The sequence below is a fragment of the Saccopteryx bilineata genome, chromosome 2 (assembly GCF_036850765.1).
Source record: "Saccopteryx bilineata isolate mSacBil1 chromosome 2, mSacBil1_pri_phased_curated, whole genome shotgun sequence".
Lineage (NCBI taxonomy): Eukaryota > Metazoa > Chordata > Mammalia > Chiroptera > Emballonuridae > Saccopteryx > Saccopteryx bilineata.
This window is the reverse complement of record NC_089491.1, coordinates 308558123-308574192: the sequence shown is the minus strand read 5'-3', so window position 1 is coordinate 308574192 and position 16070 is coordinate 308558123. Positions and strand designations below refer to the sequence as shown.

At 45.0% G+C, this 16070-nt stretch overlaps 3 protein-coding genes across 4 annotated transcripts in view; 1 reads left to right on the top strand and 2 right to left on the bottom strand.

Annotated features, from left to right (window-relative positions):
• PIGM (phosphatidylinositol glycan anchor biosynthesis class M) overlaps nucleotides 1-2036 on the bottom strand; it is a 47171-nt gene extending 45135 nt beyond the window's left edge. Inside the window, exon 1 of the mRNA XM_066261686.1 lies at nucleotides 844-2036. Within this exon, the coding sequence (XP_066117783.1) occupies nucleotides 844-1890 (1047 nt within the window). The 5' untranslated portion in view covers nucleotides 1891-2036. The remainder of the gene's footprint in view (nucleotides 1-843) is intronic.
• Nucleotides 2037-2164: 128 nt separating this feature from the next.
• The window catches only part of KCNJ9 (potassium inwardly rectifying channel subfamily J member 9), a 62533-nt gene continuing 48627 nt past the window's right edge, over nucleotides 2165-16070 (top strand). For both annotated transcript variants that reach the window (XM_066261682.1, XM_066261681.1), the window contains exon 1: nucleotides 2165-2255. The gene's annotated coding sequence lies outside the window, so the exon portion shown is untranslated. The remainder of the gene's footprint in view (nucleotides 2256-16070) is intronic.
• KCNJ10 (potassium inwardly rectifying channel subfamily J member 10) overlaps nucleotides 9754-16070 on the bottom strand; it is a 35189-nt gene continuing 28872 nt past the window's right edge. The window contains exon 2 of the mRNA XM_066261685.1: nucleotides 9754-15178. Coding sequence (XP_066117782.1) covers nucleotides 14039-15178 — 1140 coding nt within the window. The 3' untranslated portion in view covers nucleotides 9754-14038. The remainder of the gene's footprint in view (nucleotides 15179-16070) is intronic.

The window sequence follows — 16070 nt, the reverse complement described above, 5'->3', positions numbered from 1 at the left end:
TAAAAGATTTTTATTGATTATTTTGAGAGAGGGAGAGATTGAAACAGATTTGTTCCACTTATTCATGCCGCCAATGGTTGATTTTTTTTTTATTTTTTTTTTGAGAGGGAGGATAGAGATAAGCATCAACTCCTACTTGCTTCACTTCAGTAGTTCATTAATGCTTCTCCCATGTGCATTGACTAGAGGGCTCAAGCCAAACCAGTGACCTTGGGATCAAGCTGAGCATGCTGGCAAGCTCACACTCAAGCCCAGAGCCCAAACCCAAAGCCAGTGACCTCGGGAATTTCCAACCACGACTTCAGCCTCCTGGGTGGAGGCTTCATCCACTGCGCCACCACCAGTCAGCTGTCATTGGCTAATTCTTGCATGTGCCCTGACCCAGGATTAATCCCCAAGTCTTAATTATGCTCTAACCAACAGAGCTACCTAACCAGCATCCTAAGTCCCCTTTTATACATAAGGCAAATTCATTTCAATTTCTTAGAACAGGGTATTATGCTCCCAACTGAACTTTCACTAGAGTGCTTAGGATGGTCAAAAAATTTTTCCAAAGCTCTCTCCTTGTCTATTCAGAACAATCAGAATGTAATAAAAGTGGCAGAACTGGTGCATATATTACTCGTATTTGAGTCTCTCTGTCAGGGGTTCTTCCTTGTAATGGGAAATAATTTGTATTAGGATGGAACAGTTGATAAGAAGGAAGAACAAACCAGCTAACCAGATAAACAAAAAGGTGTTCTGTCCTTGGAACTCAAGAGCATATGCAGGAGCCAGCCATAAGGCCTGCCCTATAAACCATAGCATTAGGAGAACCACAGCTCTTTTCCAAGGCATTCTCACCAGTGGCATCACAAGGGGCAGTAGGCATAGGTACCAAAGAAAGTACTGGGAGGTGCAGACTTTGTTAAAAGTCACAAAAATAGACGTGTGAAGAAAACAACAAAAGACAAGGTCTCTGTAAAAGGCGAAAGACACCGCTGAAAGCAAGATCAGCTGTGGTAGGAACGCAGCAATTCCCAGGAAAAAACTCCACTTGCTCTCTGCAGTCAAATACAGCATGTAGAAATATGGAGAAAAGTTGTGACGTATATCCCGTCTAGTCAGGTGATAAAGGTAGGTGTGCTCCAAAAATTCCCAACCATATTTATAGTAAAAACCGAAACCCAGAGCAAAAAATGTGAGTCCAGCAACTGCTACAAAGAGCAGCACAGCCGGATCGCACAGCCTCTTCAGCAATGCGTAAAAACGAGTCAGGAAGGAATACCGGGACGGACAGAGGCTTTCCTCATCGTCGCGTTCTGGAAGCAAATGGAGGGCTATAGGAAGGATGTAGGTCACCGGATACATCTTCATATGCACTGCAAAACCATAGAATACAGCAGCACACGCGAGGAGTCTTTTTTCTATTAGGTACAGGGCCGTAAGCACCAGGGAGGCGACCATCGAGTCCGCATTGCCTCGGCTGGATACTGCCATAGGGAGCGGGTTAAGAAGCCAAAAGACACAGTAACCGCAAGCCTGGCGGCAACCCAACCCCTTAAGAAGCAGCAGGCGGTATAAGAGGAAAGCCGCCAGGAGGTCGCAGCCGACGAAGAGAAACTTTCCAAAGAGTTCACTGAGGTAGATGTTGGGAGTGAGTAGCCACCCCAGCAGTGGAGTGTATCGGTAGGTCGCCCTCAGGTAAGGGGAGCGGCCTTCTGTGACGAAACGTGCCGCGTCCGTGAAGACTTGGTAGTCGATGTCCGTGTACCTAACGAACAAGATTCGGTCCTGGAAGACCCCATAGAAAACCAGGGCCACTCGGGCAAGGAAGGCCACACCAAACACCCTGGAGGGGCGTACCGACCGGCTCAGGAACCATTCTGCCAAGTGCTTGGTCCGGCTCATGATCTGACAGCGCCACAGCCGCTCCCCCCAACGCCAAACTGCTTTCCACAGCTAACCTTTTCTCCGGCTCCTCGCCTCCGGTTGCCAGTGCAACTCCCACCAGCTTCGCGGCCAACCGAAACAATAGCAAGCCAGCACTTCCGGCATCAAGCCCGCCCCTGTGCTGCTTCCGGTCGCGTGCCCCACGCCGGGTTTTTTTGTGACACACCCCCCCCCCCCCCCCCCCCCGCCTGTAAACTACCTTGCTCTGGATTGGCTGTCTCGGTTTTGGTTCTCCCCCTGGGGGCGTTATTTCCGGTCCTTTGGGAAGGCCTCTTAATGCTTGCCGGGCTGTCATTTTACCGAGCAGAGCTGGAGTTTCTTGTGTGAGTGACCCCTTTTTTCTCGCCCTAACTCCGGCGGGCCGAGCCAGACAACTGAAACGGAGCGAGCTGCGAGCTACATTCCTCAGGCCAGGGCAGGAAACCAAAGCGTGAAAAATGGAGCGAAGGAAAATTAAACTTGTGATAGCTTCGCATGCTTTACCCCTCCAGCTCGCGAGTCATCCCGGGGTTTTGTGGGCGCCAGGATGGGCAAGGATGGGTTGACAGGAGCCCAGGACGTGTACATCCAGTGGTGGGATTCAGCCAGTTCGCACAGGTTGGGCGGAACCCATCCATACCTAATTTTTTGTTGAGTTGGGTGGCACTTGTAGTCAGAGTTCTCTTTAAGGTGGGTGCCTGGGCAGCCGCCCAATGTGGAAATCACAAATTTACATTCCTTACTCTTTTTTAGTGTTCATCTGTGCAATAGTGTATTCTTAGAGCCCATAGTGATGTTTTCATTCCATGCACAAGTGAAAAAAATTGAAAGTGATCTCGCCACTCAAGAAACAATATAGAAATATCTTAAATAACATTTTTATTGTTTTTTGTTTGTTTGTTTGTTTTTTTCATTTTCCCGAAGCTGGAAACGGAGAGGCAGTCAGACTCCCACATGCGCCCCACCGGGATCCACCCGGCATGCCCACCAGGGGGTGATGTTCTGCCCCTCTGGGGCGTCGCTCTGCTGCATCCAGAGCCATTCTAGTGCTGAGGCAGAGGCCATGGAGCCATCCTCAGCACCTGGGCCAACCTTGCTCCAATGGAGCCTTGGTTGCAGGAGGGGAAAAGAGAGACAGAGAGGAAGGAGAGGGGGAGGGGTGGAGAAGCAGATGGGTGCTTCTCCTGTGTGCCCTGGCGGGGAATCAAACCCGGGACTCCTGTACACCAGGCCGATGCTCTACCGTTGAGCCAACCGGCCAGGGCCCATTTTTATTGTTTTTTGTCAGGTATTAATATTTTTTCATTAATATTTTAAAACTGTCTTAGAATCTGGTTTTGTGTACCTCTTTTGTTGTTTTTATTTAAGTATTAAATGCATGAAATAATAAACTACCTTTCAGTATATCGTTTTTATATACTTAAAATGGTCATTAAGGCAGAGAACTAGTTGTTAAATTATTTTGAATTTCACCACTGTATACGTCTCATGCAATATTTATATGTATTTTGAAATTAACAGTTGTTTATATATATTCGAATTGAGGCAGCCCTAGGTGGGGGGATGGGAAGACAGGGAAGCTTCATAGCAATCCTAAACTCTGTTAGAACCAAATGCCGCCCCTGTATTTGCTATTATTCCTCCTGTCAAGGTTGCCTTCCTCTCCCCAGTCACTACTTAACCTCTCAGGCCTTGGCTCAAATGTTCACTCTAAAAGCATATTTTGGCCCTCAGCTCATTTTTTCACCAGGCAGTTTGATTGAGATGCCAGTCTTTCCCACTAACTGAGGGGAGATGGACAAGAGCAGAGAGGCTCTAAGTTGTAGAAAATAATACACAGAAGACCCTGCCTTGCTACATAAAAGCCCTGTTCAGTGCCTCTGTCCCAGTGCTCCAAAACTCCTTTGTGGAATGACCATTCTTATGTTTTTTCTCTTTAAGCCCTCATTCCCCACCCCACCCCCATAAAAAACGGAATGACCATCTTTATTTTAGTATCTGTGACATTGCTTTGTGATAACCGGCTTTTTGTGTGTTCTTCTTTCCTAGTTTCCCATCAGTACACTTTGAGTTCTTTGAGAACAGAGATTATTTTTGTCCTTTAGATGTGTTAGATACCGCAGCATCTAACACATTGCTGGACCCTTAGGAGGCATTCAGTAACAGTTGAATTGATTTTAGATATTCATATTAAGAAAATACCTCTAGAGTGGCATCCTTGGAGTACTCCCAACTCCTAGTCTTTTTCTCTTTCAAATATCCTTTACCTATCTCAACTTCTGCCCCCTTACCCACCCCACCTTAACCCTACTTTCATGAATTTCTCACCAAGGACTTCAACCAATTAGCCACTTCCCTTCTGTGGGTACTTACTGCACTAATAGTCTACATTGTAGAATTTCATAATTTACTTTAGGTTCTACTCATAACCATATCAATGAGATTGTAGTGGTATTGAAGTTAGAGATTATACCTTATCCTAAATTGTTGTTTTAATTATATTTATTGCAGTCTTAGACATATGGTAAATGTTCAGTAAATACTGATTTATTTGATTTTACAAATTGATCCCGTTTCCTAGAGGAGTCTTCTAAACTAGCATAATGAGAGTAGAAGATCTATCTGGTCTGAGCATGCAGCTCCCCGAGGACTACCCTTCATTCACCCATCATACAATGTATATTTATCCTTTGTTACTCTTTTACATTCCATATTCATATTCTGATCTCTACCCTTTTATGTGCCCTGGTGTAATTATATGACTTATATAAATAATTACTTTTAAACATTTTTTGTGTGTGTTATAGTAGCCATATATACAAGGATACATCACCATTTAAAGAACAATAATGGTGGTCCTGGCTGGTTGGCTCAGCGGTAGAGCATCTTCCTGGAATGTGGAAGTCCCGGGTTCAATTCCCAGAGAGAGCACATAGGAGAAGCACCCATCTGCTTCTCTATTCCTCCCCCTCTCCTTCCTCTCTGTCTCTCTCTTACCCTCCTGCAGCCAAGGCTCCATTGGAGCAGAGTTGGCACAGGTACTGAGGATGGCTCCATGGCCTCCGCCTCAGGCGCTAGAATGGCTCCTTGTTGCAGCAGAGCAACGTCCAAGAGGTGCCGAGCATCGCCCTCTGGTGGGCAATGCCGGGTGGATCCTGTTTCAGCACATGCGAGAGTGTCTGCTTCCCTCGCTTCTCACTTCAGAAAAATGCAAAAAATAAAAATAAAGAACAATAATGGTGATGATGATTTCTAATAACCAGCTTTGTTGAGCAATTATTTGCAAAGTGCCAAGCATTGGGCTCAGGACTTATCAGGTGTGGTAGATATTTTGTCCTTTAAAACTGAAGAAATCAAAGCTTATGGATATTCAGTAATGTCCCAATGTCACATAGTGAACTAGTGACAGTGCTGGAACTCAAAAGCAGGTCTGTCTGGCCCAGAGTATTCTTTTTATTTTTTTTTTTTTTTTTAAGATTTTCTTTATTGATTTGAGAGAGAGAAAGAAAAGAGGGGAGGGGCAAGGAGCATCAACTTGCCGCAGTTGCTTCTTGAGTATGTACTTGGACTGGGCAAGCCCGGGGTTTCCAACTGGCAACCTCAGCATTCCAGGTTGACACCTTATCCACTGCGCCACTAACCGCAGGTCAGGCATGGCCCCGGAGTATTCTTAGTCACTATGTTGCTAACCTTCAAATCAGTTGTTAATGATGAATTCTGATTTCTTTCTCTGCCTCCTCTCACTGATTTCTTGTCTGAATCTTTCTGCTAGTCTCTCTATGACTCTATCTCTGATTTGTTCTTTTCCTCTGCCAGAAAAGTGAGACTTAGTCCAAGAAAGTAGAGGATATGGAAAGTAGATGTCTGATGATTAACTAAGTAAGGGTTCCCCTGGCTGGACTGGTTTAGGTGGGATGGAAGAAAGGCCTCATGCAATTTGTCTCTGTAGAGCTGACCTAATAGAGTGGGGAGGCACCGAATCTTGGCAGATAAGGAAACGACTAATCAAAAGAAACTAAGTTTGGCCTGACCAGGTGGTTGCACTGTGGATAGAGCATCGACCTGGGACTCTGGAGACCCAGGTTCAAAACCCCAAGGTTGCCAACTTGAGTGCAGGCTCATTGGGCTGGAGCTCGAACTCACCAGCTTCACTGCAGGGTTGAGGGCTTCAGTGTGGGATCATAGACATGACCCAACCCCATGGTCGCTGGCTTGAGCCCAAGTTCTCTGGCTTGAGCAAGGGGTCGCTGGCTTGCTGGAGCCTCCCAGTCAAGGCATGAATGAGAAAGCAATCAGTGAACAATTAAAAGTGCCACAACTACAAGTTGATGCTTCTCATCTCTCTTCCTTCCTGTTTATCTGTCCATCTGTCTCTCTCTCTCTCTCTCTCTCTCTCTCTCTCTCACTGAAAAAACAAAAAAGAAACTAAGTTTGGATCACTGAAGACAAAGGGGTGAAATGTAGATAGTAGTTGCAGGAACAAAGAAGGGAATGGAGTCCAGTAAAATAAATTGGACAGGGCGATTTGATTTTCATTACTATTTCTAGGTGGGAAAAGTTCACAGAATCTAAGGTCATATTGAGCTTTTTGCATAGGACTTAGGGATTCCATCCTCTCACCTCTCCCTGAAAGAGCTACATGTTTCATATACTCAACTGTTCATTGTCTCTTGAACTATTACAGTGTTTCCTATTTTTCCATTTCACTGTCTGCTTCTAGGTTCCCATCTATTTAGGGCCAATGGCTAGGGAAAGCAAAGACATGGATAGCTCACCGACAGCATCCTTACCCAGAATCTTGACCTTGGTCACTATGCTCTATATGCTCTCATTACATTTCCAGGTCCACTTTCCATCTTTTTGCCCTATCTGTGCTCTGCATGGCTAACCACTATGGGCAGCATTACATGAGCTCCCTGGCCCTGTGGCTTCCCATTGGAATAGGCCTAAGGGAGGCACTAGCAGGTCTTTGCTAGTGGCCGAGTTCCTCTACCTAAGGCCATGGCTTCCACTGAAGCTTGTAACCCTCTCCTTTGGCTACAGCTCTTACCAGGTTCTAATAACTGTCCCTTTAGGTTTAAAACTACTAAAGGCTTCCTACTGCTGTTGTGAGTCCCTGTGTGCTTCACAATTCCTTTGTTGGTTCATTAACCAATTCCTTTGTTGGTTTATTAACCCTGGCCACATCTTTGTAAAGAATCCCGTTATATAACCATGTCCAGTTAGCCCTCTGAGTGTGCCTATTCACCTGTAAAGCCCTCAATTCTAGGTTTATGAACCATCCCTTAAATGTGCTTTGTGCTTTCTTCCTGCAATACTTTTGCTCATGCTATACCACCTACAAGGAACTGTGTTTCTCTTCATTTATTTAAATACTATTTGTCCTTTAATGCTGAGCTCAAACCTCAATCCCTCTGTGAACTCTTCCCAGACCTTAACAAGTGGAAATGATCTCTTCCCAAAACAGTGGTGTTTGTTGTCTGTTCTGTTTTTAATAGCTAATTATTCCATGTCTTGTGAAATATATAAAATTTTTATGGTTATTTAACAAACAGACAAACTCTACAGCATACTAGCTGTGTGAACTTTAGGCAGGTTCCTTCCCTTCCACTTCTCTCTTTTGCTGCATTCCTTGACCATCATACATGCCAGGTGCTGTGCTAAGTCACTAGGTCCCTGCTGACCAAACACTGACCTGAATCCCAGTCATATAGCACTTAATGTCTGAGAGAGACAAATGTTAGTCAAATAAGTTTACAATTAATAGAAAATTGCAGCTGTGGTAAGAACTGTGAAAGAGGAATATAGGGTACAGTCATAACTTTTAAAAGGGTTTGGTGTAAGATGGACATAGTAAGAGTTAAGAGGGTTGGGGTTGGCAAGTAATAGGGATCATTCCACAGAAGCAGGTGCAAAGCCTAATGTGACTCTACATCTCTTTATGGTGTGTATCATGTCCTTCATTTATTTGTTACTTGAGTGGTGCCTCCTATCTAATAGGAGTTCAGTGTGCCGATGTTTTTTAAATCTTATATCAAATGTGTTCTAACTGGAACTCGTAGATTGATGTCACCCCTTGCCTATTTCCGGTTCCTGAAAAATGTTTTCCACAAAGATCCACTGTTTGGAACATGTTGATAATTTTATATCTGGTGCTTAGTGCATGCTACTTATTTTAACTTGTTTTCCTCACAAGTTTGTTAAGTATCTTCAAACTTTAAGTGACTATAGTTCATATATCTTATACACTGCTCACAAAAATTAGGAGATCAGGGAATGTGCAGATACTCCAGTACTTTCCACCTTTTGTATAGTGCATTTTCACCAATGAAATAGAAGTTGGTTTTGCATCTCATTTGCATAATTGAACAACTTTCTTTGACTTGTCATTTGCTTTTCTTTTTCTTTTTTTACAGAGACAGAGAGTGAAAAAGAGGGATAATAGGGTCAGACAGAAAGGAATGGGGAGAGATGAGAAGCATCAATCATTAATTTTTCATTGTGACACCTTAGTTGTTCAGTGATTGCTTTCTCATATGTGCCTTGACCGTGGAGCTACAGCAGACCAAGTAACCCCTTGCTCAAGCCAGTGACCTTGGGTCCAAGCTGGTGAGCTTTGCTCAAACCAGATGAGCACGCATTCAAGCTGGCGACCTCAGGGTCTTGAACCTGGGTCCTCCGCATCCCAGTCGGACACTCTATCCACTGTACCACCACCTGATCAGGGTGTCATTTGCTTTTCTTATGTTCTTGTTTAATAAAAAATAAAAATCATCCCTGGCTTATTGGTTCAGTGGTAGAGCCTCAGCCTGGCGTGTGGATTTCATGGGTTCGATTTCTGGCTAGGGCACACAGGAGAAGCCCCATCTGCTTCTCCATTCCTCCCCCTCTCCTTTCTCTCTGTCTCTCTCTTCCCCTCTTGCAGTCAAGGCTCCATTGGAGTTGGCCTAGGTGCTAAGGATGGCTCCATGGCCTCTGCCTCAGGCATGAGAATGGCTCCTATTGCAATAGAGCAACGCCCCAGATGGGCTGAGCATTGACCCCTGGTGGGCATGCCGGGTAGATCCCGGTCTGGCCCATGTGGCAGTCTGTCTCTCTGCCTCCCTGCTTCTCACATCAGAAAAAAAAAAATGCTTTTTTTTAATCACTTCATATTCATTTTAAATATCCCCTAAGTTTTGTGAGCTGTATATGTCATATATGACATATGACTCATCTCTAGCTTGTGGAAAACACTAGGATATGTTTTTCAAATGTAGATAAATGTTTATTGATGATGGTAAGTATCCCAATTTTCTCCTTCATCAGTCCTTCCATTTCTAGGATCAAGAGTCATTGACTGGGATCTGTTGTATCTCATCAGGGAAGTTAGAACTAGATACTAAACCAGGCCATTTTCAGGCTAGTGACAGATAAGAGTAGAAGAGAAATTTATGTCTTTGAGAGTTAGGGGAAGAAATGCCCAACAATTAATTGAATAGGCTTATGAAGCCTTGAAGATATTTAAGGAATGTCACTAAAGTAACATGGAAAGGAAATTGAGCATGTGATAATTGGCAAAAGAGACCAAAGCATCTTGACTTTCCTGAATTAAGCTGAGCCAATTTTCAGATTTCTGGGTTAAAAAAGTAATCTTTAGAAACTGAGTTGGAAAGATACTTGCTCTGGAATCCTAAAGTTATTGAAGGGAGGTATAGTGGGAATGAATGATAGCAATGAAGGGAAAAGGCGTGACCACATGTCAGAAGTTCTTCACGGCCAATTTCATCTTCCTTTCCAGGTAGGCCTGTGAGTTCAGGCCTTAGTAATAGGATTGGTTTGGATTTCTAAAAGAAGCTAGAGTGAAGAACAGAGATTCATTCATTTTATTTAGTAGCTCATTCTGAACAGACAAAAATAAAATAAATCAAAAAGTCTCACATCTTTTTCCTAGGTAAATTTGACTACTTTCGTCTTGAATGCAATGAATGGGAAAACTATCCCTAGATACTTTTGCTTCACTGGAGTTGGCCATTACTGAGCCTAGAGACCCATGCTAACTTTACTGCAAACATAGCATATTATTTTACAAATAAATTAGGTTAAATAGCAGGGGTAAAGGACCAGGGTAGCAGCCTTAGGGAGAGGGGCAGTGTCCCTGGCTTGTAACAATAGTAAAACTGGCTTCTTTTATTTGCTAAATACCTGGGTGGTCTTATTAGCTGGTAGAAGTTGAGGGAAAGTGAAGTGAATGAAGCAGAGAGTAGGGATTTCAGAAGCCTCTCATTTAACTATACAATCCTCTAGGGCAGCTAGTAGCCCCACTCATTTTCCTACAGAAACATCAAAGCCAAAGCCCCACACCCCCATGCCCAAATACCAGGGTTGGGATTCAGAACACCTCTAGTATAGACAGCACTCTTTGAGGGCTTCTTATAGCCACATAAAGCGCTGAGCCTCTGCCTTGGGAGTATCTTGGGCCCAACATCTTTTATTCTGACTTTTGGATTCTCAGGTCAAGACTCCTCTTTGGTGCCTCCACACACCAAAGTGTTCAGCTTCTCAGTTGAACAGCCATGGCCCCCAGGGACTGGAGCTGCAGTTGCTCCCACCCTTGTGGAAGACAAGGAAATTCAATGTTCTTTAAGAGAGGAAAACATAAGGATGCTTTTATTTAAAATTTTTAAAGTGCTACAGTGAGAGGCCACTTCTGGGAATAGGAGCACAGAGCATAAGTAGGGATTCTCCTAGATTTCTGTGGATGGAGTGGCTCCCTTTTTCCTCCTGTCCCCCTGGTCCTATCAGCAATATAGGCCTTATCAGAACCCTCAGTGGATGCCTTTTTTATTTCTGAAGAGAAACTTCCACCATTTTCCCATAATCACACCTGAAAGCTTTCATCAGGTATCTCACTTTCACATTGAAACTAGGATCACAGGTTGTTAAGTTTGGAAATCTGGGAAATGCTACCCCCAAACCAGAGCAGGATATCTGCCCCTATGCTAACTAAGATCTCTGAACACTTTCTGTACATTCAGTGTATATGTTCCTATATACATCTATATACATCTCTCTACATATATATAAATCTCTGCTTCTCTCTTCTTAGATAAACCTGTCATATATATCATATCCTAATTTCTGGAGCCTCCACCTACCTCTTGTTTGCTAGCTTATATGAAACTCAACAGTTTTGGCCCTGGTGGGATGGCTCAGCAGTAGAGTGTTGGCCTGGCATGTGGAAGTTCCAGGTTCAATTCCCAGTCAGGGCACACAGAAGAGGCAACCATCTGCTCTCCACCCTGCCCCCTCCTCTCTCTCTCTCTCTCTCTCTCTCTCCCTTCTTCTCCCCCCCCCCCTACAGCTATGGCTCTAATGGTTCGAGCAGGTTGGCCCCAGGCCCTGAGGATGGCTCCATGGCTTCACCTCAGGTGCTAAAATAGCTTCAGTTGCCAAGCAACGGAGCAGCAGCCCAAATGGGCAGAGCATCGCCCATTTGGGCAAGCCAGTGGCTTGCCAGTTGGATACTGGTCAGGGCGCATGCAGGAGCCTGTCTGTCAGCCTCCCTGCCTCTCACTTAATTAAAACAAAAAAAAGGAAAGAAAAGAAACTGAATGGTTTCATTGATTTCACTAAGTTCCTCAGTAGCACCCTTTCTCATCTTTTGTTTTGCCCTCATTAGTTGTTTTGACCACCCTCTGAAACCTTCCCCCTTAACATCTTTACCTAGTGCTCTCCTGACATGCCAAGTCCAAGTCCATGGTTGGTGTGGTCAGGAGCTTCATTTATCATCAGACTTGGCTGCTACTAAAGCCTGTCTGATAGCCTAAAAGAAGATTTCATCTCAGAGGAGACAGGGCTATAGTCTAAAGAGCCACTTAGGGTTGGCGGTGGGGGATGTTCTGGAGGGCAGAGAAGGGGGCCTTATGGGAGAATAAGCCAGGTTGTATTAAAAGAACAGCGTGATTCAAAGTGCAACTTAGAGCAGAATCTGGGATCGTGGAGGGAAATAAAAAAGGTTAAGTTAGAAAATGTTCTTATTTTGTTATCCAAGAACGTGAGGAGGATCTGGGGCTTAGCACAGACACAAGGGGATAGGAAGGGAATAATTCCATCAGAAGGGAAGCAGCTGTGTGCAGAAGAAACTAGATGGAGGATAACTTGCTAATGGATAGGAAGACATAGATACACACACACTGCAGTACTTTTTGCCCTTACACGTTGAAAGAAATCAGGTAAGTCTAACATCGAATAAAGTTGAGAGCCCAGGAGCTGGCTCTTTGCCTTCTATTCTGTTTCAGATTTTCAAGTTTTTCTAGTTCTTGCTTTCTTAAAAGCAAGGGAGTAATGGTGGGGTTCATAGTAAATGGAAAACAAATGATATTTATTTTCAAGATATAATTAGAGTTTAAGGAGAGCTCAATATAAGAGGATCTTGTGCAATTGTAGTAAGTGGTGACCGTGAGTCCAGCCTCAAAGTTTTGTGAGTTTCTCTGTAAGGCTCTGCACACAAATGCATATACACATTCTGTAGAAGTGTGTAGCTTATGACAGTTGGCTGAATCCACTTTAAATAAAAGGCCATTTGGTTCATACAGAGACTCTATACCAAACGACTGTGGGGTATGGGGAGAGTACTTGGTATATAAATGGGACCAGGAAACACTCTTGGGATTTGGGGTATTAGAAAAGTGCTGGTGTCCATATGTCCTTCCTGACCTCTACCACAGTCCCCTCCAGGGAACAAGGACTGGCCTGAGTCCGACCTCTTAAAGTATGCCTTATAACTTGCCTGAAACTGGTTTCGTGGCAAAGGAAAGTAGAGATGCGACTGACACTCATTTTATACCAAGTTTCAGGAGTGGCTGAGGGAGACCATGGTTGTTTGATCAGGAGGTATAATCTCCTTTCCTCCAGCATTGCCTACTGAAATAGCCGGCACTTTTCAGAAGGGCACTGGGATGGGTAACAGGGAGAACAGTGTCTGCTGGCCACAGAGTTGTGCTTCTGCCCAAACCTTAACAAAGTATTCCCCATTAACAGCAATTTGGAAATCTGAGAATTGCCTCATCTTATGTGGTCTGTTTGGTTTAACTTCTCTAGAAACTCAGTGCTCTGTGAGTCTAATTTTAGACAAATGTCAGCATTAAGAGAGGGTGGCCCTTGCATTTTCTCTCCCTTCCTCTGCTGTGTTGGGGTTAAGGGAAGAGTGAGCTGGGCAGGAAAGAAGAGAAGCCAGGGGCAGTGTGATCCGGAACAGCATTTCCAGACCTTTCCATGGGGCCTAGATGCTGGACTTTTTCCAGGGGAAAATATTGGTGAGGGGCATCCCATTCAGAGGACATAGGGTAACCAGTTCTCCCAGGGTGACCTGGAGGGCAGGTCAGGGTTGGACAGTGGCTCTACCATGGTCATTCCACACTGAAGAATTCAGAGTCCAGGATGGGTGCAAGTGTGTGGTTGTGACTATAGGTCTTCTCTTTCCTGGGTCATCCCAATTCTCTGGGAGCAGAGGCATCTATGAAAGAACTGGGTATCCACTTTAGAAACTAGAAAGAGGAAAATAGTGGTGAACAAGATTCTAGATTAAGTCAGGCATGGCCCACAGAAATTCACCATGAGAAACCATGACTCCTTTCACCAAGTTATAGCAACCCAGTATAAATTGATTACAGATTCCTATATTTCTGAGGGCACAGGCTGTAAGGGGGCCATCTGAGAGGATGCCTTAAGGAACTTGCTAGGTATAAAGTTAGAGAGAGAGGGGACTCTAGCCTCAAGTCGTCAAACTTTCTGCTGGGGGTGGGGGGACTGGAGTCTATCCAACTGCATGGCCCTCCTAATGTGAGACTCCAAGTATGGCTGAGACCTCTAAGCCTTTCAGCCTCATCTTCCCTCTCCTTTCCCCATCCTGACTTAAGGTAAAGTGCATATAATGCAGTAGAAGTGGAGTGAAGTGAAAAGGGAGAATGGGAGGAAAACTTGGACTCCACTTGGCCTAGACTGCCTACAGGCCACTGGCTTAAAGGAGAGGGAGCGGGGAATGGGTGCTTCTGGAACCCTTCAGTAAGCCTGGGTAATATCCTCGTTCAGAGTGCCGAAAGAGGAAGCAGGGCCAGAGGAATGGGGAGGTCGGAAAACCAGGCTATCAGACGTTGCTGATGCGCACACTGAGGGCACTGCCCTCCTTCTCAGCTTGTTCCCTGAATGACTCCTCCAGCTTGAGCTTTTCAGGGTCTCCATAGCGTACAGTGCTGTCACGTAGGCCACTAGGAGGGGCCACTTTCACAACTTGGTCAAAAAGGCTGAAGTCAGCTATGTATTTGCCACTGGCTGACAACGAGATGGCAGGTGTGAACTCATAGCCCCAAAGGATCTCCTCTGGCAGGTAGGAAGTACGCACTTGGCAGGTGGCACTGGTGGATTCCACTGTCCCACTTAGGATCAGCACCAGCTCGAAGTCACCTTCACCACTGCGAAGGGGGAGGTCTTTCAAGGGGCTGGTCTCATCGACCACATGGTAGAAAGTAAGGGGTAGAATGAGGAAGGGGCTGTCAGAGGCCGTGTCTACTTGGAAAGTCACATTGACCTGGTTGAGCCGGATGTTCTCACCCTCCTTGGTCTGGTGGGTCTGAAGCAGTTTGCCTGTCACCTGGCAGCCAATGAGGAGACTCTTACGCATATTGGCAACTCGAATCATAAGGCAGGGTTTCCCATTGTGGGCAGCTACGACCGCATGCTGGCTGAAACGGATGGTCTCAGCCCGCTTCTTGGGCCGAGCAATCTTTGCCAGGAAGGTACCTGTGATGAAGATTTCCAGGATGGTGGTGAGCACCAGCTGGGCAATCAGAAGTACAATGGCCAGTGGGCACTCCTCACTGATGTATCGGAAACCGTACCCAATGGTGGTCTGGGATTCAAGGGAGAAGAGGAAGGCCCCAGTGAGTGTGTGCACTTGTACCACACAGGGTGTATGGTTAGCTGGGGGCCCCAGCTCCAGAAGGTCCCCATGGGCCACAGCTACCAGATACCATACCACGCCAAAGAGGAACCAGGTTCCTGCAAAAGTCGCAGAGAAGAGAAGAAGCTTGTAGCGCCACTGCATGTCAATGAAGGTTGTCCAAAGGTCCTTGAGGTAGAGGAAGCGCTTGTCAGCAATGTGCTCCATTCTCACATTGCTGCGACCATCTTTTGTCAGAACTCTCCGCCGTCGTATCCCTGGGCCCATTAGGGGCCGACTTTCTGTCTGTGTGGTCTGACTGTAATATACCTTGGCAACTGATGTCATCTGGAGGGAGCAAGACAGTATAATGAAGGTTACTGCAGAAATCCAGCCAACTCCTAGCCACCACCCCATAGGAAGGAAGGAAGGAACATTCATTTTGATACCACTGATTTGTTATTTTATTAGTGAATATTTATTGAACATTTGCTATATACCAGGCATTGTGCAAGATGCTGGTAAGTCAAAGATGAAAACAACATCATCCTTGCTGTATAAGAACTTGCAGCCTAATGGGAAAGATGTGTTCAGTAAGCAAATTTGCTATACATTCTAATATTTTTAATTCTTAGGAAAGGCAGAGAGGAATGAGCAATAAGTTCACAGTTCCTTGAAGATGAGGCCACAGTAAAAAGGGGCCCTCTGGTCTCCATTTGTCCCAAAACCAATCCTGTGAAGATTCCTAATTCTGAAGTCCCTTCCCACCTTCATGAATGACATCAACAAGAACTACCCTGCTGAGATCCTTCCAGGCCAATCCCCCTTAACACACACATACCCTTAATTTCTCCATTCTTTCCCGTAACCCCAAGTCAGTACTCAGTGTTGATCATAAGATATTCATCTGGCTCAGAAAATAGCAGAAACTGCCAATTCTCCTACCCTTCAAGATGTTCTAAGCACGCAGCCCAGTTCTATGACCACCATCATCATCTATTTGCTTCATCTGGAGAACTTTGGTCTGGGTTAGGGTCAGGCAGTATTAGGAAGATCACAGACAGGACAAAAAGAGCAAGAAGGAATAAGCAGTGGTGGTGGAGAAGCAACAATTCATATTCCCAAGGACTGGTAGAAATGCCAGATCGGAGGTGGCAAAATTGTCTGAACTGAGTGAAGTAGGATTAGAAATGTATATTGGTGCCTATGTCTGCACAATCTTAAATTCAGGATTACTGTT